Here is a 23,051-nt window from a genome sequence, read left to right as displayed (position 1 = left end):
GGATGGCTTCCTTTCATGCCATTCATTGTGTACAATTGTGTTGCTATTAGCAATGTGGAAGAAAAAAAAAAAAAACCCCACCACAAATGTCCCCAGAGTAGTACAGCGTTACTATGGTAACATTGGAATTGCTCTGGCCAGTGTACAACTAAAACAAAATTTCTTTTTTTTTTTTTTTTTTTTTTTTTTTTACATACTGTCATTAGTGTCCCTGATCACCACCACACCAGTTATAAGACAATATTCTACTGCACTGGTGACAGCATGTACAAAACACTGGGAAAACCATTTTAAAAGTGTTGAAAAACAAAAAAAATTACAACTTCAAAAAATTCACCAGGCCTCTCAGTAAATACATTGGATCTACTTTTCAAAAATGGGTCATTTGGGGGATATTTTTACTGTCCTAGCATTTCCGGACCTCAAGAAATGAGACCAACAGGATTGATCAATTTTCAGATATAAATATACATTATTTTCACCAAGAAAACAGAATACATTTTGGCCTAAATGTAGAAAGACTTGCAAAAATCTTTAAAAAAATAAAATAAATAATTCCGGTATTTTTTTCATTTATTTAGCAAACAAAAAAAAAAAAAAACCCAGTGGTAATTACCACCAAAAGAAAGAAAGCTCTACGTGTGAAAAAGTTCCATATGGGTATAGTGTTGGATGACCGTGCAATTGTCATTCAAGGTGTGACAGCGCTGAAAGCTGAAAATTGGCCTGGGCAAAAAAAGGGGTGGGGGGGGTGAAAGTGCCTGGTATTGAAGCAGTTGATCATAATTTTCTGTTTATGGAAATTAGAACAAAAACACGAAAACACACACAGCATTCTAAGAATATAAGTAATTTAATACTGTTAATTTTACAGCACAAAAAATAAAATAAAAATAAACTCAAAAGCTATGGATTTCCCCTTCAAAAAAAAAAAAAAAAAAAAAAAAATTCTGGTTAAAAAGCATACACCTAAAATAAAGTTTATTCTGTGTAACCTAGTGAGACAAGTCCCTTCTGTAGGAGAAAGAACTGTCAATGTGGGCTGCCCCTGTGAAAAAAAAAAAAAAAAATTGAGAAACATTGGAGCAGAAATCAAGAAGGTGTGGCTTATGAGCAGAAAAATCAATGGTCTGAAACAGTTAAAAATGTTAATTACACTGAATTTCAAAACATAATTTCCCCTGACCCCAGGTAAATACAATATAAAATTACAATTTACAAGCAAAACAAAAAATGGCACAAATGCACTTTTTCCTCCCTTTGCAAAAATAAAATGGGACGTTGTCCCAAGTGACAAATTCCCTTTCAACTTTTGTCGTACTCAACCAACCAAGTAGACAGTGAAAATTAAAATTCAGGGCAGCTATTCATGTACTTTTCAGCTGAAATAGGTCCAGATCCAGCAAAGCAACCAATAGGGGAAAGAGTTAAAAATGGCAGAATGTGAGAAGTGGGAACAGCTAGGCATGTCAAAGCTCACTGCATAGAAGGTACATAGGCCGTAAACAGCAGTAGGGCTATTTTCTGTTCCAGGAAAATAGGGGAAAAATAAGGAGATACGTTCTTTGTATGAGGATCTGTTTCCTCCCTTTGTGCTCAAAAGATGCTGTAGAATAGGACAGCTTACTGTAAGATGGGGAAAAAAAAAAAAAAATCATCCCAACAAAAAGGATCATCAATCTTTGAATCAAAGCAAATAAAACTTGGACTGAGGTTTGAAAGATGTCCTGACATATAGCATTCTGCAACAATACAGAAGCAGCACTCAAGTCTGGAATATTTAGTTTTTTCTATATTATAATAAAAAAAAAAAAAAAAAACAAAAAAAAAAAAAAAATGTCCAGGAGATACAAACTCACTAAGCTTTTCCAGGAGATCTATTTGCTAAACACCCGACAGGACGATTCCATAATGGCACTCACTAAGAGGAAGAGAGAAATAGAAACAGTACACCGCTATCAAGCTGTAAATCCATTCGTTACTAGAAGGACAAGCAGATGACATCTTTCACTACAGTGGCAGAACTCTGCATCAGAAGAGGAAGTGGACATGTTCTCAATTCCTGTCTAGAACAATTAACTGTATAAATAAAGGCCTCAAATTCACCTACTACCACAATCTTGGAGGTGTCCCCATAAGCATGGAGAATTTGAACACAGAATCTCTCCAAAAAAGAGGGTAGCTTATCACAGCACTCTGTTAGGTTGTAGCGATGTGTATAGTCAAAGATCCAATGTCCCTGCAAGCCTTTAGGCATGATTTGGATTTGTAAAAAAAAAAAAAAAAAAAAAAAAAAAAAAAAAAAAAAAAAAAAAAAAGGGGAAAGGAAACATCAGATGCATCAGAATTCCACCAGGCATTGTTCTCCACAGCAACACAGGATTAGCGGCTGGCAGCACAGCATTTCTAAGTAAGCTTGTTCGGGCCCTTGAACACGTGGGAAGCCGTAGCTCTGCATTATAGACAAACACAGCTATGTTACATGCGTCAGTAGGTGAACTTTGGAGTGTGTTATTTTCAGAAGTGTCAAATAACCAGGCGGCTGAAAGATCTGACTTGAATGATATGCCAAGAAAGCTTCAGAGGATCTGGAAGGACAGTTCATTAAGCAGAGCTCCGAGGAGAAAAACACAAGTCACTCATTATCATCCGGATTCTGAGGGTCAAAAATTTTCACATGTGTAAAGGGGAAAAGCCCTTTTCGACCATTCACTTCTCCTTCCCATTGGCCATTTATATTCATCCGTGTCACTTTTACCACGTCACCCACCTACAAGTGAAATAAAACAGAACTGGTCAGATATGGGGGTAAGCATAGCTCAGTCAGACAAGCAGCTAAATTTCTTTATTTTCATTAAAGTTGTAAACTTCTGACATTAAATATGAACTAAGCATATCCCTGTCTCAATCCAGAGCAATGAAAGTGTAATATCTGTCTGCTGCTTCATTGCTCTGCTATAAGCATGAATCACTCCTGCCAAGTTTTCCTGACACCGAGAAAAATTGTGACAAGGGAGGGACCCCCAGCTGATTGACATCCTTCGCTCTGTTCCTGTGAGCTGTGTGAAGGGGAAGGTGTGTCCCTTCCCTCCAATCAGTTCCCCTGAGCTCTGCAGAGTGCAACTTAAGTTCCCCACTTTTTTTTTTTTTTTTTTATTTTTTTTTTTTTTACACGCTTAATAAATTCTGGCACTTTGAACAGATTTAGAGCAGAGAAGACTGCAGATAAACAGGTACAACTTATGTAGGAACATTTCTCTATCATCTGAGGCCAGTCACTTCACTGGGTATGTGTAAGGGTTTACCAACCACTTTAAATGGAAGAGATAGATATAGCATACACATGGACTCATAAAAAGGAACGTACATAAAATATTACAAACTAAGCAAGTTACTGGCAAGACTTGGATTTCGTGCAGACCAGGCTGCCTTTTTATTGAGTAGTAATGCAATCTCTGCAATCCTGTGAAGCCAACTGATTGCTTTTTCAAAGAACTGTGAATAAGTTAACAGGAAATGTGTTTTATATAAAAAATAAAAAACACACATACATAAATATGCAAGAAATAGTCAAGGTGCATTTTAGAGTTGGCACAGTGCCGCATGGCAGCAGTAGAGATCAACTTAGTCAGGTCCTTCAACTATTTTTTGTTCAACCACCCTGTTGAATTAAAAAAATAAAATAAAAACAAATTCACCAATTTCCCCATCTCTACAATCACTGTGGATGAGGGAATCACACCCTCTGAGCTTTTGTCTGCCAGCCCAGCAGGAAGCCTTTCCTGCAGGCAGAATACAGCAATTGGCACTGCCAGCCATAGACAGCACCACCGATCACCCTGCAGGAAATGTTATAATGTGATAGTATGCATTGCATGCTAGCACATGACTGACATAGGCCCCTTTCACACAGGCGATCCTGATCAGACACTCCAGTCTCTATGAAGTGGCAGATGTCAGCGGACCGCCACCATCAGATTGTGTCTGCCAAAAACAGACGGATGGTGGTCCTGCTCCTCCCCATAAATGAGACTAGGCTGTGTCAGTGTGCACTCTGCATAGTGGAGCAGACATAGACCAGTCATCTACTTCTACATCTGCTTCAGAGGCGCCCATGTAATAGGAGCCTTACTTGAAAAACGGATTTCTAGAGCAGCGTACTGTACCCGCTGACAGGGCTTCCATCTTCACTCCATCTTTCTTCAGAATTTAGCGGGCTCCGGCTGTTTGAATGGCTGACATGCAAAGACGTTACTCCTACACAGTCAAGGCTACAGCTCTCTCAATGGACGGCATACCTTCCACTGAAAGCGCAGTGCGCATATGCTAGCAACGTCACCAGCTGCTACTAAAGTAAATATTTTCTAAATAGTACACATTTAGGACATATTTACTGTACCTACATGCAGGCTTGATTATAGGCTTACCAGTGGCATAAATAGAAAAGTGGACTTTAATACCGATTTAACATACAACAGAGGAAGCCCAGCTTAGATCTTTAACCCTTTGTTTGGACATCTTTCAAATCTTGCTTATAAATGAAAATGGGATCTACCAGCGTTGTACAAACATGTTTATAGGGGGATCTAAAGACATTTTTAACCACTTGCTGCCTGCCCACCATCAACATGTAAGAGGGAGGGTGCGGCTCCCGTTCTGGGTTATCATGGCCGCACTGTGTTGTTAGGACAATCACAGCCAGTTACATGTAAATGCGGTAGTGCCGGTAATCGACTCATCGCTTCACACTGACAGTGTGTGGCGAGTAGAACCGATCAGCAGCATCTCCTCACAGGGGAGAACAGGGCAGGTATGCCCTAGCCGTGCCCATTACATGGGCCAGTCAGTGCCCATAAGTGCCTGCTCATGAGTGCTGCCATCAATGCTGCCCGTTCGTGCCCCTCAGTGCAGCATAATAGTGTCATGAGCGCAGAAAAATTACTTATTTACAAAAATTTCTTTTTTTTTTACCTAAAGACACAGCAGTGATTAAATACCACCAAAAGAAAGCTATTTGTGTGAAGAAGAAAAAAAAAATGGATATAAAAATTTAATATGGGTACAGTGTTGCATGACCGTGCAATTGTCATTCAAATTGCGATAGCTCTGAAAAATGACCTGGGCAGGAAGGGGGTGAAAGTGCCCAGTACTGAGGTGGTTAAATCTTAGGGGGGCTTCACACTGCTGCCTTTTTGCTAAAGTGCACCTAACCCATGAGATAACGGTGCTTTCCCATAGACTATGAAGTCTTGTGGTTTTAGAAGGCACAAAGATGCAGCATGTAAGAGTTTGGGTGCGTTTTCTGAAACTTCACCAAAACTGCAGGACCTCATAGAAGTCTATAGGAAAGCACAGCTAACCTACATGAAAACCGCAAGTTAGTTATACTTCAGCAAAAGTGCAGTGTGAAGCCACCCTAAAGTATAAAACCCAAAAGCAACGATTATATATATTTATATAGTTTTCTTTCAGTCTCCTTTATTTTCACCTGGTGATCAAGCCAGTAAATCTGTTTAACAGAACAAGCTCTCCTACAAATGTATCAATTGAGTTTTGAGACAAACCATTTACCACTGGACAGTAATAATTACAACTATCAGCTTGAAATTTATGTTAATCCTTTACCCAAAAGAAGAACAAAAACAAAACCAAAAAACACACACCCCACAGTTGCTATAAGTGCTTGTGTAAGGCAGACCATGCACTGTTCAAATTGAGATCTGAACCGTGTACAGGTAGGCTGAATGTACCAAGTTGATCAATCAACTTGGATACAACCAGCATGCTGGGATTTACTAGCGATCACTAGCAGCTGCTACAGCAGCTAGCAATAATCAGTCTTCTCCCACTGGGAGAAGACAATGGCCAGCAGGACAGATTCCCCTGTCAGCAGTCAATCGGGCAAGTTTCTTTCCTCCAACCCGTTGTTGCAGGAAATAAATCTGCAACATGCATGGCCGACCTTACTACAGTGTGAGCTGGAGTTTTTCTTGTTTGTTAGTGTAACTAAATGTGTTCCTTCATCCAGAGTGGGGGCACTCTAAAAAAACAGAAGGATATGTTACTGGCCAGATCACCAGGTGAAAAAAAGCCTAAAAAAGGATAAGATTAAAAAGAAACAATGCAGCCACATCTAAATTAATGATATATTACATTTATGGTTTGGGTTTAACCACTTAAGGACCAGAAGGATTTACCCCACTTAAGGACCAGGCCATTTTTTCCCCATACGGCATTGCGTCGCTTTACCTGAAAATTGCACAGTCGTGCGATGCTGTACCCAAACAAAACGTATGCCCTTATTTTTCCCACAAATGGAGTTTCCTTTTGGTGGTATTTGATCACCTCTGCAGTTTATTTTTGGGCTATAAACCAACATTTTTTTGACTATTTTGCTATAGTAAAATATCCAAAAAAAACTAAATACATTTCTTCCTCAGTTTAGGCTGATATGTATTGTACTACATATTTTTGATATAAACAAAAAAAAAAAAAAAAAAAAAAAAAAACGCAATAAGTATATTAATTGGTTTGCACAAAAAGTTATAGAGTCTACAAAATAGGGGAAAAATGTATGGCATATTTAATTTAATATTTTTTATAACCAGTAATGGTGGTGATCAGCGATTTTTAGTGGGACTGCGACATTGCGGCAGACAGATCGGACATGTTTGACACTCATGAGAACAGTGACATTTATACAGTGATCAGTGCTGTAAAAATGCACCAAATACTGTAAATATCAGTGGCAAGGAAGGAGTTAACACTAGGGGGCAATCAAGGGGTTAAATGTGTCTTAGGGAGTGTTTCCAACTGTGGGGGGTGGGACTGCCTGAAGGAGACTCATCACTTTTCAGAGCCAGTATGAACAGCAGATCTGTCTCCTCTCCCCTGACAGAATGGAAATCTGTCTGTTTACATTGACAGATCAGGAGCAATTGCGAAAGCATTAAAAGGTGAAAGTGTCCCACTACCTGTTCCAGCCTCCCACTCCAACACTAACCCAAGTCCTCTCGGCCCATCACTGGTCCCTCTTCCTGCGCAGCAGTAGTAGCCGAAGGCTACTGCTGCTATCAGTTAAATCCTGTGAAGAGGGAGTTGGGGCGGAGCTGAGCTATGCTCTGTGCCTCTAGGGACGCCGCACAAAGCCCAGGTTGGGAGTGTCCCCTCAGCACACAGCTTGCTATGGGTACATTCAGAGAGGTAGAAAGGAGATGTCCGGCAACCCACAGAAAAAAAAATAAGAAAATTAAAAGGGGGGGGGGGGGGGGGGAGAATTACATTTTGGATAACATTAACAAAAAAAAAAAAAAAAAAAAACACACAATCTTGAGAGAAGCCAAATAGGGCACTCATTTAACTACAGACAGCAATATTGGTGAAGGAAAAAACCCATTTAAACAATCTGGGGGGGGGGGGGCACTACATTTTTAAACAGGCCAGGAACAAACAGCCCAAAATCCCCCTAGTGTCCCATTATAGGTGTTGCTAAACTACAAGTCCACAAGGCATTGCAAGCCACTGACCGTTACAAGCATGACTTCCAAAGGCATAATGGGACTTGTAGTTCAACAGGTGGAGGTTGAGCACCCATGCTTTAGGTTGTGTATCAAACACGCAAAAGGGGGGCGATTTACTAAAACTGGAGATTACAAAATCTGGTGCAGCTGTGCATGGTAGCCAATCCGCTTCTAACTTAAGCTGGTACAATAAGTCCTCATTCACATTGACCAGGGCTTTGAAATCTTGTTACTTCATCTGAAGCCGCACGACTTCAAAGCCACATGTCCATGCAACTTGTTGTGCGACTTGAAAGACATCAGCGCAGCTGATCGGAATGTGTCACTGCAAGCAGTAGGCTGCAACTTGTCATGCAATTCGACCTGACAAATCGCTTCAATGTGAACGAGGGCTTAAATCTGGAAGCCGATTGGTTTCTAAGCACAGCAGCACCAGAGTTTTAGTAAAGCAACCAGTGTCATGGCTTTAGTGTAACAAATATAAAGTACTACTACACATGCAAGATTATACACGGACATGACAATTTCAGCATTAGGATTTCCCTATCGACTGGACGTTGCTGCAATAACACTCAAATTCAAACAGCGTTCTATTTAATAGATGAAGGCTTGCCTGTGCAAGATCAAACAAGTCTATCTGAATGTAACATTCGTCACTGTCAGCCACATGCTTCACCCCGCCCATTCTGAACCTGCAGGTGGTTTGCTGTGATCTGCTGCCCAATTGTTATTCCTGGAATCTCTAGCCTCGGGTAGGGAATAGTGACTCAGAATTCCATGCGCACCTCAGTCCCACCTGAGCACAAACACTCTTCCTCTGAGTCAATGGCAAACTTTTACCATGTGTCATTTCCTCATCTTACACATTCAGGACTTCTCTCTGCTGACTTATGCCAAGCTGTTCTTCCCGATAACAGTGTGAGGGCTCTTTTTGCCTGAGCATTCACAAAGCCGCAACAAAGGAGGAGGTGAATATAGAACGTTACTGCTTACATCAATTCCCAACCTTCAGCTTCTGCTGTGCAGCTTTCTCATTTCTGGTCAAGGAGCATGCACTCTAAATGAGTACAAGTCTCACTAGCCTCCTCAGCACTACATGTCCCATCACGTAGTGCATCGTCAAGCATGCCCACCCAGTCATGACATCACTGCTTTCTATTCCTCAAGGCTGCCTGCGTGTGTCCAGCTCATATGTGAGCATGCATGTAAGGGGAGCTTCAAAAGACCCTGCAAGCCAAGTAGCCACTCTTACAATAGAAATCAGGGCCAGCGAGTAAAGCTGGGTACACACTAAGAATGTTAGAAAATCCAACCTGTTTGTGATTATATGTCAGTATTACATTGTATATCCCGGTATGTTGCGGTCGTTCAGGTGCTTATCTAATAGTTTCTTGAAACTATGCTGTCACCCCCCACCCCCGAGGCCAACTCCTGTGGAAGGGAATTCCACATCCTTGACACTCTTACAGAACTCTCTACGGAGTCTTGTTAAACTCCCTTCTCCAAAAATCCCTACTGTGGGGGTGACCAGTATGAAATTTGTATATTGAAATCATATCCCCTCTCAAGCATCTCTTCTCCAGAGTGAATAAGTTCAGTGCTCACAGCCTTACCCCCATAACAAATATCCTCCAGACCCTTTATTAGCTTTGTCGCCCTTCTTTGTACTCGCTTCATTTCCAGTACATCCTTCCTGAGGACCAGTGCTCAGGACTGGCCAGCATACTCCAGGTGCGGCCAGACCAGAGCCTTGTAGAATGGTCTCTGGAATTAATCCCCTTTTTAATGCATGCCAATTAGAGGTCGACCGATATGGGTTTTTCTCTGGCCGATGCCGATATTTAGAAATCATGGCAGCCGATATATGATGCCGATTTTTTTGGGCCGATATGTTAGGCCGATTTTTATTTTATTTATTTATTTTTTTTCCTTTTTTATTTATTATTATTATTATTTTTTTAATCCCCCTTGATCCAACACACCTTTCCCATTGGGGCGTTTTTCAGGCGCTTTTGGACTAAAAATAGCGCCTGTAAAGTGCCTGCAAAATGGCTCCCCTGCAGTCTGTGTGAAATACAGAGTGCTTTCACACTGAGGCGATGCGCTGGCAGGATCTTAAAAAAAAAGTCCTGCAAGCAGCACGTTTGGAGTGGTGTATACCGCTCCTCCACCACTCGTGCCCATTGATATGAATGGGCACCACTGCCGAAGCGCATGCAATGCGATTTGGCAGCAGTGCTTCATGGGCGCATTTAACCTCTTCCTTGGCCGCTAGCTGGGTTATATGTGCCCCACTAGCAGCCAAATAGCACCGCTAAAATGATGGTAAAGAGCCGCTAAAACTTGCGTTTTACCATCAACGCTCCAGTGTGAAAGCAGCCTTCATAAGTGATACAGAAAATTTCTTACATTTAAACATTTATTAAACAAAACAAACCTCCAGTTTACTTGTATGTATGATTTAGATTAAAAAAAAAAAAAAAAAAAAACCTATGTATTAAATAAAAACAGGTAGTCAAAACTTTTGGAAGAAAAAAAAAAAAAATGGGCTAACTTTACTGTTTTTATTTTATTTTTAAATAGTGTATTTTTTTCCCAAAAAAATGCATTTGAAAGACCTCTGCGCAAATACTGTGTGACAAAATATTGCAACAACCGCTATTTTATTACATAGGAACTCTACTAAAAAATATATATATAATTTTTGGGGGGTCTAAGTGATTTTCTGGCAGAAAATACAGGATTTTTACTTGTAAGCAACAAGTGTCAGAAAAGATTTAGTCTTTAAATGGTTAAACTGAGAACTTCTACACACACAGAGATGACTTCATTCATTCAAGTGTAAACATTGTATCATTTAGTTCTTTTCTTGGCAGCCTGCCCAGAGAGGAGGAAAGGGTTGCTATGACGACTCAGGCAACTCACACTGACTTCTTACAGAAGTCATTTCAAAGTCCCGCTGTAGTTCTAAATCGGCTTTTTATCAGCACAATCGGCCGATGCCGATTATTTAAAAAACGGCAAATATCGGCCGATATATCGGTCGACCTCTAATGCCAATATTCTGTTTGCTTAGTTAGCAGCAGCTTGGCATTGCTGCGCCTATCATCTATCTAGGATCCCCAGAGGTTCTCCCCCCCCAGTGTATAGATTGCATTCATATTTTTGCCACCCAAATGCATTATTTTACATTCTTCTAAATTTAACCTCATTTGCCATGTAGTTGCCCATCCCATTAATTTGTTCAGATCTTTTTGCAAGGTTTCCACATCCTCCAGGTCATTTATAAACAAATTAAACAGGATTGGTCCCAGTACAGAACCCTGGGTGCTTGTCTATCAAACAGAATCTTCCCAGCAAGCGTGACAGATATGGGGTCAAGATGTACAGTATAAGCTCTGGGACAGGGCAACAGGATATACAGTTTTATGGTTTATAAGGGAAAGAGATCACGTGGAGCCGGAGAACTGCCCAGACTACATTGGGAGTGCTGGTAAGATTGTGTGGGACTTGGTGTCAGCCTGATTTGGAAAGGGGTACTACTTGTGCGCCACTCTAGTCACTTGTTTGGTCATGGAATTGGGACATGTGGTACTGTGCCATAGATAGAATATATTATATATATATATATATATATATATATATATATATATATATATATATATATATATATATATATATATATATATATACACACACACACACACACACATACATACACACACATACACAGTTTTTTTTTTTTTTTAACACACACACACACACTATCATTTAAATGTTATATGTAAAAAGGAAATCAAGGATGCAAAAATTCAAAGCAGATTGCAAAAGACAGGACAAACGCCCAAAATTCTTCAAACATATTAATAGTAAAAAGGTCAGGTCTGAGCATGTAGGCCCCTTTACAAAATCTAGAGTGGGTGACTGGGGACAAAAGAAAGGCAGAATAAATATGTTCTTCAGTTCTGTGTATACAAAGAAGCATGGTGGAGCTCATGTCAATAATTGGGGGGGGGGGGGGGGTGTTAGTGACAGCCCCAAATAATCCACAATGGCTCAAAGGTGATATGGTCCAGAAATATTTAGACAGAATAAAAGGTGGATAACACACCTGCACCTAGATGGCATCCACCCGCCCATATTTAAAAAAGGGATCAAAGTCTTTACCAAGTAGCTATAGACCTGTTAGTTTACCTTCTATCGTCGGGAGGATACTGGAGAGTTTAATAAAAGACCACATAGCGTTATTGCCGGGAAAAAAAAATATTTTAAGCAATAGACAGTATGGATTCATGAAAGACAGAAGTTGTTAAACCCGATTTCTTTTTATGAGCTGGTAAGTAAAACCTTGGACAGAGGGGTGGCTGTGGACGTTGGATACTTTTGCAAAGGCATTTGACAGTTCCCCACACACGGCTCATGTCTAGAGGCTTGGAGAGATCAATTTGGAAATGGATAGAAAACTGGCTAAAAGACAGAATTCAGAGAGTAGTGGTTAATGATTCACTCTGAATGGTCTAAGGTTATCAGTAAGGGCCCAAGGTTTAGTGCTGGGGCCCTTACTTTTTAAATTGATATAGGGTCTGGGATTAAAAGTAATATTTGTCTTTGCAGATAACACCAAACTATGCAGTGGAATAACATCCTTACAGGAGGTCTCCAATTTACAAGCCGATATCAATGCACTGTTTAATTGGGTAACTAAGGTTTAATGTTGATAAATGTAAAGTTATGTACTCGGGGGGGGGGGGGGGGGGGGGCTAAGAATATGCATGCATCGAGAGGGAGGGGAGAGGCATGTACAAATGGAAGTGGTTCATATAGTCAACTTGGTGTTGAGTTATTCACTTTAGGGTCATCACAGAGGACAAGGGGGGCACTCTTTCCATCTAGAGCAGTGATGGCAAACCCTGGCACCCCAGATGTTTTGGAACTACATTTCCCATGATACTCAACTACACTGCAGAGTGTATGAGCATCATGGGAAATGTAGTTCCAAAACATCTGGGGTGCCAAGGTTCGCCATCACTGATCTAGAGGGGAAAAAAGATTTAATCCCCAAATATGGAAAGGTTTCATCACATTAAAGTGGGGTGCCCCAAAAGATTAAAAGTCAGCAGCTACAAATACTGCAGCTGCTGACCTTTAATAATCGGACACTTACCTGTCCCAGGGTCCAGCGATGCGGGGGAACGAAGCACCCCCCCCCGTCCCACTCACAGCGCTGGCATTCTTACTGTGGGCACCCGGCTGTGAAGCACCCACTGTACTGTGGGCACACACTGATCATGCACGAGCGACGCGGCAGTCATCTGGGACACATGACAGGTCCCAGATGACTGTGGCGCAGAGGGGAAGTGATTTCAGTGCCCGGACACTGAAGGAGGCAGACTACGAAGGACCTCCTAGCAACAGGCATTTAGAGGAGAGTAAAAAATATTTTCCCCAATTTTATTTTTTTATGAATTTTAAAGCTTTTTTTTTTATTTTTTTTGGTGGCAACACCACATTAAGGAGCAGTGAAAATGTGAAATAGACTCCCTCCAGAGGTAGTTCTGGCAAGCTCAGTAGATTGCTTTAAAAAAGGCCTGGGTTATTTCCTAAATGTACATAACATAACTGGGTTCTAACATTTATTGGTAAGATTGATCCAAGGAAAATCCGATTGCCTCTCAAGGGATCAGATAGGATTTTTTTCCCCCCTGCTGTAGCAAACTGGATCATGCTTTGCTGGGTTTTTTGCCTCTCTCTGGATCAACTGTGGGTGAAGGATTGTGTTTTTTTTTTATTTTGGTTGAACTGCATGGACGTGTCTTTTTTCAACCTGGATAACTATATATTCAGTCTAAACTGACGATATCAAAACTTACACTCAGACTAATTAGACCAACAGGATTTCTCCAAAAGATGATGAAAGTTAGCAGCAAATATTAGTCAAATCCGGTCTGGTGAGAGATCATAACATTTAGATTGATGAAACCAAAACCTTTTACAATGAATCCCAATATGTAGGTAAAGCTAGACTAATAAGCATATAGACTGTGCCTTTAAAGGCTAAATGGCTCGTATGTATTTGTACTCCCGTTTGTGTCAGAGATGTGTTAAGAATTGTGTTTCCAAAAAACCAGAGCTCAAACAGTTACTGAAAATATATCAGGCCTGTCAAGCAAACTTGCTGGGATTTCAAGAGCTAGGAACACAACGACCTACTTGTTAACCTTCTGAAGTGTGTCAATTTGCCAAGAAACAACCTAATTAGAATAACAATCCAGAGAGACTCTGTGATAATGTTCTACTAATTAACACTTGATAAATTGAGCCAGTACAGACCTACTTAAAATTAGGTATATAAAAATGAGAATACGGTGCCTGCAAAACCTCTTTCCCAACAACCTATGTACTTACTACACACAGAGCAGAAAAACAAACTTTATCATTAAACTTGTAAATCTAATTTGCACACGTTTAATCTAGAAAATTAGGTATAAAATCCAAAAACACAAATCAGGAAAAAAACTTTCCTCAGATCACAATCTGTGTCCTACATAAATTAAAGGGTGGGGGGTTGTCTAAAGAAAGGGCAGATCCAATACCACCTCTCTGCAATCATGATTAGTTCATTTCAAGAGAGCTTCTGTACCCTTAAAACCCACAATGCTCTTATGCAAACAGAAACCACAATTCTGGATTTCACAGCAATCTGCCCCTACCCGACTTCCACTTGCATACAAAAAAGTGTGACAGGCTACCTCCAGGCCAACAGGACCACAATGCTACGGACTAAAGATCTGGTCGCTGTTTGCATTAAAGCAATTAGGATAACTGTGTATGCCAGTGGAATCACTGAGCAGAAAATTATATCTGATGCATTTAAGTTATACTGCAAACCAGGCCTGTTAGTGGGTTCCGAGGACAGGAGTTGAGAACCCCTGGCGTATGCAGACACATCAGGAGGCGTCCGATTTATGATCCCACAATAGGTTTCCCCTCTACAACAGGCCTACAGCGTAGCTTTCGGGTCGTCAATCTTTACACTAACTGTAGAGCAGGCGCATGTCTTAAGGTGGTTGAGAGAGACAGAGAGACAGAGACCGGTGTGTAAATCTGACAGGCAGACTCCTGCCCGTCAGGTGAAAGCATTCAGGCACCTGCGTGATTGGCGCTACCTACAAGTAAAACTCCTTATATGTATGTATATCAATATATAATTCTGAATATATCATGTATTCATCTAGAAGAATATATATATAATAAAGGGAGGCATAACCCCCAAAAAACTACCAATCTGCAATTTGAAATTCACAAGCTACTCAGAATTCCCAAAAAAACAACAAAGTTCCTACTAAAGATATGTTCCTGGGATTAACAAATAATTCCAATAAGCAACAGAAAAGGAAAAAACGAAACCAGACAACAAACTAGAAACCAAAAAGACTTTTGGAGTTTCTTTCTTTTGTGGGTGGCAGCAACCTAATGATATAACTAGTATTTAGCCGTAGCCACTGTTATTACTATCCTCTCTTACTTCCCACCGTTGTCGAGCGCGGTTTTTTCCTTTATTTTTATTCAGGCACCTGCGCTGCCACCCAACTGCTCACACACACACCACCAGTACCGGTGTTCCCCTGTGCCGCCACACCCCTCCATGTTTTCCAGGCTCTGCTTGCCCAGCTGCGGGCCCAGGATCAACATGGTGGGTACCATCAGGTGGAGTTGAAGGAGAAGAGCAGACGCACATCATCGTGTGACCCTGAAAGCAACATCTATAATGTCACTTCCAGGTCAGTCTCTCCAGCTATCTAAGCCTAGAAGCAATGTGAGCTGCATTGCAAAACATTCATTGGAGCCTAGAGGTATTAATGTGCCTTAAAAATTTCGAACTACCACCATTTTATTCTCTAGGGTGTCTGCTTTCAGAAAATGTTTATTTAATGCTTGGGGGTTTTGTGTAACCTTAAGGCCTAAACTTTTTTTTTTTCACGTTTAAAAAATAAAAATAAAATAAGTCAGCCAAAAACTGCTCTGACAGCAAAAGGGTTAAACTCAAAACAAAAAAAAGGTCATATTGCAGCCTACCTATATCAATCAGATGTAGTGGTTGCATTAATCCCCCCCCCCCCCCCCATTTGTTTTCCCCTGGTGATCTAGCTAGTAACATACCTCCTGTATTAGAGTGCCCCCACATTGGATGAAGCTCAGGGGGCACCTTGGGACAGCACAGCAGCATTGTCAGTCTGTGGGGAGGGTTGTGTTAGATGTACTAGCAGATTTAGATATACGCTAGACAAACTGAAGTTCCAGCTCACAGTATGAAGAAATAAAAGCAGATTATTGTAAGCACCCCTGTGGTGTTAAAAGGTTTGTCTCATGACTAAACTGATACATTCTGCTGGAGAGCTTGTGCTTTTGAAGACTTGCTGGATCATCAGATGAGAATAGAAGAAAGGAAGCCTAAAAAAAATAAAAAACGACTGCAGCCACCACATCTAAAAAGGCCCATACACACGATGCAAAAATCGGATTGGAAAATTCGGACAAACTGTCTGCAGATTTTCGGATCGTTAATACGGTGCTTTCAACAGCCGATTTCACTTTTTCATCAGACAAAAGCCGGATGTGCAGACTATAACATTTGTCGGATGTGAACTCAATGTCCGATTTTCGTTTCATTAGTATGCGTTTCGCACTCATAGGCGCAAGACTACGCATGCTCAGAAAGAATACATACAAAACTAGTCAACAAATGACGTCACTTCTGGCATTGTATTCTGTCGTATGAAAATTTTTGCATTATTAGTAACCTGTTCACTTTTGACATGAGACTAGCAAGCAAAAAAATAAAATAAAAAAGCAGTCGGCCGAAAATCTAAGCGTGTGTATGAGGCTTAAGAATTGGCAGGCTGAAATATAACAAACATTTGCTTTTGAGTTTAAAACTGCTTTAAAAAGTCAGACTCTGAAGCGCTCATCATTACAATCTAATGTACCCTTACAAGGCCTGGTAGACTCCAGATTCTCTGTTGCAGCAACCAAACATTTCAAGGGAACCTGCCAGGATGACGTAATCACATCCAAAGTTCCTTACCAGCACTGGAGACGGCTACTATCTCAGTTCCCAAAGTGGTGCTTGTTCCAGGGTAGAGCACACACCTCTGTAGCCGCCACAAATGACAAGCTTGCCCTGGAACAGGCACGCGTACTGGGAAAAAAAGGCAACAGCAGCCTACAGCACTGATGAAAGATAACTGACAGTGAGCTTTCCTGACATAAGAATTGCACTGATCTACAAAACGGACTGAAGAAATAAAACTTGTTGCAAAGGATGCAACACATTGACCAGGCAAGTAAGATAGCATAGAAAGATGGCCTCATCAATGCATTCTTCATATCTTTCATAGGCACTACAAGCTTACTCCATGCACAGCAACTTACCTCTAACGCAAGAGCAGTTTTATCATAAGCACATGGCACTCTTTTCTGAATAGCTTTAGCATAGACAGGTCCATTCTGGGTAGATGGCAATGGAGCGATAGGAGGATTCCCAGAGGTAGGCAGTGGGCTGGGAGTCTGCGGCTGAGCGTAGGCATGTGCGGGTTCTGGTATACCGTAACTGTTTGAATTCCTGTTCCCCATTTTGCCAATAACTGCTACACGGGATATCTTGTCGACGTAGGGTACAGGGATCATACCAGCACGACCGTCTTTATTCCGAGCACTCCACCATTGTTCCTCTGGTTTTTCTACAATTACTAAAATTTCTCCCTTTTTAAAAGGAAGGTCCTCCGCATCGTTCCCAGGGAAGTCATACAGAGTTCGTACATATTCCAAGTTGTCCTCGGCTGCTACAACATTGGGTGCCGATCCTGCACTGACAGGTGGGCTTGGGTACCTTCAGGCAGAAAGGAGAAAATGTTTAAGAAAAAAAGTAATATGGCTTAAATGTAGCAATACAATCATGAAGCAATAGGAACTAAAAAGTAGACAGTTGTAGGAAGTGTATATATGTATGTGTATATATATATATATATATATATATATATATATATATATATATATATATATATATATATATATATATATATATATATATATATATATATATATATATACACACACACACACACACACACATATACACACACACCAACTTCAAGCAATATGGTGTCCTAGGAGCCAACATGTAAACAGCCCTAGGGAAAGCACTAAAAAAAAAAAAAAAAAAAAAAAAGCTTAAATGCTAAATAAGTTTTAAAAAACTAAGCATGTGACAAAACTAAAAGATTGGCCATACATTATACAAATTTTCCTTTAGTTACCAAAAACCATATAATAATAACCGCCCAAATTGTCTTCTCACAATACATCTTGCTCGCTAGCGCCCTTGTCACCTCATTTCCAGGACTTCTCCCACCCTCAGAAACCCCCTACCCCAGTATGTCCGGTCAGCTCCTACCATGTACGCCTTTAGGTGATCCTTAAAAACTCATTTATTCAGTGAAGCCTACCCCAAAAAGCGGCCTGTACTGGAGTCCCCTCCATTAGATCATTCGCTGAAGTTATTACTTTTTGTACCACCCTCCCTTTAGATCATAAGCCTTATGAGCAGGCCCTCCTATTCCTTTTGTAATGAACTGTATTGTAACTGTACTGTCCCCCTTTATATATTTCTATGCGTTGCGTAAACTGTTGGCGCTACATAAATGCTGTATAACGAGGTCAAGCCTGAACACTTTCAATTTATATGCAAATTGGGCAGGCCCTTGCACTACATAGTTGATGTACATCTAAAAAGGAAATATTAAAATATATGGCCAGCTTAAGAATTTTATTGAAGGTAAAGCTGACCAAAGAATGGAGGTAGCTAAAACAATAAGAACTTTTTGTGCAACTATCTCACCATGTATGGGCCAAGAAAGTAAGTATTACACATCTAGGACATTTTGAGGACGTTCAAGTTTGAAACTTTAGGGAAAGTTTTTTTTTTTTTGCTTTGCGCTAAGCAACAGGAATAGTGCCCAACAAGGTTGAATAGTTAAAAGATGTGATCATTTAGAAACAAAAATGATCCTTGCACATATGACCATGGTTACACAGCAAGGATAAGTATACATTCAGGAGATCTCGTAGTAAGATGAAGGGATCAGCGTTATGCAAGTTTCATGCCGCATAATATTTTAATCTCAGAAAAGTGCCTGTACAGTATTACGAATCAAACCCAACTAATCGCATTTAGTGAATAAGCTTAGCAAATTACAATGCATGTCAAGCACCAAGTAAATTTGATTATCAGATTAACAATCCCTAAAACATACCAGCTTCCAAAGGCCAACTGTCCCCTAGATTGTTACTAAAGTCTCTTTACACCTAGACAGCTTGCCAAGCTGCCAAATATGATGCAATGCAGTGGCCACCAAAGAAAGCAGAGCAGTAAAGGACTGCATTCAGCAGAACAGATCAAGCTGCCAATGAAAATAAAGCACTAAGAAGATACTTGGTGTGAATATTGCTATCAACTCATTATGACTTTAATAAACATTCTACACAAGTTTACAAAACGAGAAAGATAGAGCTGGAGTGAATCAGCAAAAAAGGGGATGAGGCTGTCAAGTGCAGAACTTCTAGCAGGAAATCAATAGCAACAAAAAAGGTGCTGTAATATACAAGCTAGGATCCAAAATGAAAAAACAAACACTGCCTCTGGAGCAGAGACTTTTGTAATAGCCTATTAAATATTCCAGACACTATTGATTTGTTTAAGCTGATGCACTAACTAGTAACATCCAGAGTAGTGAGAAATCAGCACTAAATAAAATAGCACAGCGGCTGGCCAGCAATCTGAAACCAGCTAACTCTGCATCAGCAACTTGTTTTGTGTTTCTAAACAAAGCAAGGAATTGACACAAACAAGAACCATCAAGCTGATGGAAGTGATGTGTCACACAGGCTGGCCACCAGAGTGCCCAGCAATGACAACTCCTATCAGTTAGGAGACGTAGGGGAAGCATTACTTGTCATATCAATCAATGGTATATTGACAGACAACCTGAACTCACATCTTTCCACAAAAAAAAAAAAAAAAAAAAAGACAAATGTTGCTAAAGAAAATAAAAATAAAAAAAGTCCATTGTACCCAATAAGTTTCACCCTAAAAACAAAGAAAGTAAACTGTGTGAAAATGCACGATCCACTTATGCTGCCTCCCCTGATTAAAACACACGTTCATTGAAAGCCATATAGAAAGAAAATTGGAAGAAAAAGTTAAATACTTACAACTCTGCTCTCATCATGGAACCCTCAGCTTTCCCAGGGTCCTATGAGAAGGCTGAGCCTCACCTAGGGGGTGCTGGGATCTGGTGTAGGGTAAAAAAAGTTGTTTTTTTTGTTTTTACATTTTTCTCCCAATTTCTATTTTTTGTTCTATCATTTTTTATTTATTTATTTTTATTCAGCAGGTGCCAGGGTACAACATAATCAGATCTTGCATTTTCATACAAGGTCCACATTACAAAAGTCAGGGAAAACACTGGCTCCGTTTGTTCCTATAGTATCATAACATTAGTGCTACTCTCCATACTAACAAGCAGGAGGGCCTAGTGCACCAGTCATGTGCAAAGTTCAGGATACAAAAGTCACCTTATAAAATGACAAGCGACTGGCTGCTATGGGCCCCTGTACTTCTCACACTAATACTTAGGGAATCTGATCCCAGTAGTACAGCTGTGAGGGCAGCTTCTGGGGGGGGGGGGGGGATTCTAAAAAGGAGTCCAAGCTATCGGGGGTTTACATAAAAAGGAAGAAGCTCCCGGAGTCCAGAGAAATGCGACTTTTAAATTGTGGTTCATGGATCTTTATTAATAATCATCCATGAACCATATTTTAAAAGCCACATTGCTATGCACACCAGGCGCTCCTTCCTAAGGCTACATGTTGAGGCGGCACAGAATAGGCAGCAGCTCAGTCCTCAAGAAGTCCCATCGGCACCATTAATCACTGGGAACTATCCACCAGAAAACATCCCTTCCTTTTTGTCCCTACGCATATCCGACTCAGGACCAGTGACCAATCCAGCGCAATCGGGGGGGGGGGGGGTGCCGGGGCAGTGATGGACACCTGACCCCTGCACTCACACGTCTAACATTCAAGGACTCTTGAGCAGTGTTTGTTGGGTAAAGGGGTGGCGCTATGGCCCCCTAGGCTCACACTGCTGCCGCCTTTAAAGTGGTTGTACAGGCAGAAGGTTTTTCCCTAATGCATGAAGATAAAAAAATAAAAAACACACCTGCCCTCATAAGCCTCCTTAATACTTACCTGAGCCCCATTTCTGAGCATGAGTGCCTGGTCCATCTGGGACTCTCCCTCCCGATTGGCTGAGAGCAGCAGCGCCATTGGCTCCCGCTGCCGTCAAATTCATTCAGCCAATCAGCAAACAGAGGGGCGGTGAACGGACACACGGAGCTGCGGCTCAGCTCATTACCCCCATAGACTTTAGTACCACTTTAAGTGACTTATCACAGTCTAGTTGTGAAGTTGGGTGACTACGGGCCCCTCGATTCAGCATAGTACTGGCACCCATTAGGGACTTGCTCACATTCCAGCTGGGAAGTGTGTGTGAGGGGCAACTATGGGCACCTGTACTCACACTGCTGACACCCTTCAGGTAGACTGATTACAGCGCAGCTGTAAAGGTGGCTGCTATGGGCCCCTGGATTAAGCAGGTAGCTCACAGGGACTCTGATAACAGCCCAGTTATGAGGACAACAACTATGGGCCCCTGGATGCCACGCATACTGCTGGCACCCATTGGGGAGACTGATCACAGTGCAGCTGTGAATGTGGCTGCTATGCGCCTAGATTTAGCATAGTGCTGACACCCATAAGGGACTCTGCTCACAGTCCAGCTGAGGAGGTCACTGCTCTGGGCCCCTAGGATGGGGTGCGGGCAGCTCATAGCCTCCAGACTTACACTGCTGTCACCTATCAGGGACTCTTATCACAGTCTAGCTGCGAAGGGGGAGACCGAATAAAATGCAGCTGTAAAAGGTGGTTGCTGAAGGACCCTGGACGGAGCATGTTCCCAACATCTCTCAGACACTCCTTAGAGGGGGTAGCTATGAGCCCCTAAACTATGCATAATACGAACACCCATAAGGGGCTCTGCCTACAGTCCGGGGGGGGGGGGGGTGTAAAGGAGTCTGCTCTGAGCCCCTGCGCTGGGCACACTGCTGACACTCCCCCAGCTGTGATGGACCCCTGCGCTGGGCACACTGCTGACACTCCCCCAGCTGTGATGGACCCCTGCGCTGGGCACACTGCTGACACTCCCCCAGCTGTGATGGACCCCTGCGCTGGGCACACTGCTGACACTCCCCCAGCTGTGATGGACCCCTGCGCTGGGCACACTGCTGACACTACCCCAGCTGTGATGGACCCCTGCGCTGGGCACACTGCTGACACTCCCCCAGCTGTGATGGACCCCTGCGCTGGGCACACTGCTGACACTCCCCCAACTGTGATGGACCCCTGCGCTGGGCACACTGCTGACACTCCTCCAGCTGTGATGGACCCCTGCTGACACTCCCCCAGCTGTGATGGACCCCTGCGCTGGGCCCACTGCTGACACCCATCCTCCCTCCATGGGTCTCTCACCTTGGGGCCGGCTCGATGAGGGTGGTGGTGTCCAAGTAATGGATCTTGTAGAAGTCGAGCAGGGCGGGCAGGTTGTCGAACTCCTGGTCCCCGATCTTGTAGCGACGGCCAGGCAGGGAGTTGATGATGTAGTGGGAGACCCGGGAGTTCTCGGAGACGGACAGCACGTGATCCCCGGGACAGGTGGACGAGTCTCGGACCAGGAAGACTCCGTGCCGCTGGCCCTGCAGCCTGGACTGAGCCTCGTGCCGGGAGACCGGTCCGAAGTACCAGCTCGAGCGGTCCGAAGATTCGAAGCGAGCGGACGACATGACTGAGCGGTCGATGAGAGATAACGGTGTTGAGGAGAGGGTGTGGGCAGAGGCTGGTCACTGGCAGGCTGGTCCCCGGGCAGCTGTGGGTGTCATGGTCACAGCGGAAGCGCCAGGTCCTGTCAGGCCCGCGCGGTCTGTGCGTGACCAATCTCGGGTCCCCTCCCTATTCTCTGCTCTACGAGACTGGGGAGACAGTAAAGATGGCGGAGAGACTGCGGGCTTTCACATACAGTGAACCGGATATACGTCACGAAGCCGCGGTAACCAATAGCACACCTTAGCATGGCGGTCACGTCCCAGTTCACCTCCTGATAAGGAGCGGGGCGTTTCCTTGACATTTCATTGGATGCCGCTCACGTCACTTTTCATCGAGCGAACAGGAGCGCGACTTTTCATATGGCCGTACGAACGGCTCGCCAAAATGCCGACCAATGGATTCTGACTTGCCGCTGACGTCAATGATTATTCTGGATCCTGTGCTGGGGATTGGCTAGGCTGCCCCGCAGGGTGGTCTGACCGCTCTGCTCTGGCTGCTTTTGACGTAACGCAGACCAATTACATCACTTTATTA

At 42.4% G+C, this 23,051-nt stretch overlaps 1 protein-coding gene across 1 annotated transcript; it reads right to left on the bottom strand.

Moving 5' to 3' along the window:
• Window positions 1–834: 834 nt before the first annotated feature.
• On the bottom strand, window positions 835–22,714 carry CRKL (CRK like proto-oncogene, adaptor protein). The gene is made up of 3 exons (XM_077461568.1): window positions 22,167–22,714; window positions 16,953–17,409; window positions 835–2,770 (listed from the first exon to the last, which is right to left on the bottom strand). Exons 1-3 carry the CDS (start codon window positions 22,475–22,477, stop codon window positions 2,636–2,638), a joined length of 903 nt encoding a protein of 300 aa, XP_077317694.1. The 5' UTR covers window positions 22,478–22,714; the 3' UTR covers window positions 835–2,635.
• Between the last annotated feature and the right edge of the window lie 337 nt (window positions 22,715–23,051).

Source organism: Lithobates pipiens, unplaced genomic scaffold (assembly GCF_037356315.1).
Source record: "Lithobates pipiens isolate NorthernLeopardFrog02 unplaced genomic scaffold, aLitPip1_a1.2 Scaffold_3, whole genome shotgun sequence".
Lineage (NCBI taxonomy): Eukaryota > Metazoa > Chordata > Amphibia > Anura > Ranidae > Lithobates > Lithobates pipiens.
This window is presented reverse-complemented; position numbering and strand designations above follow the sequence as displayed.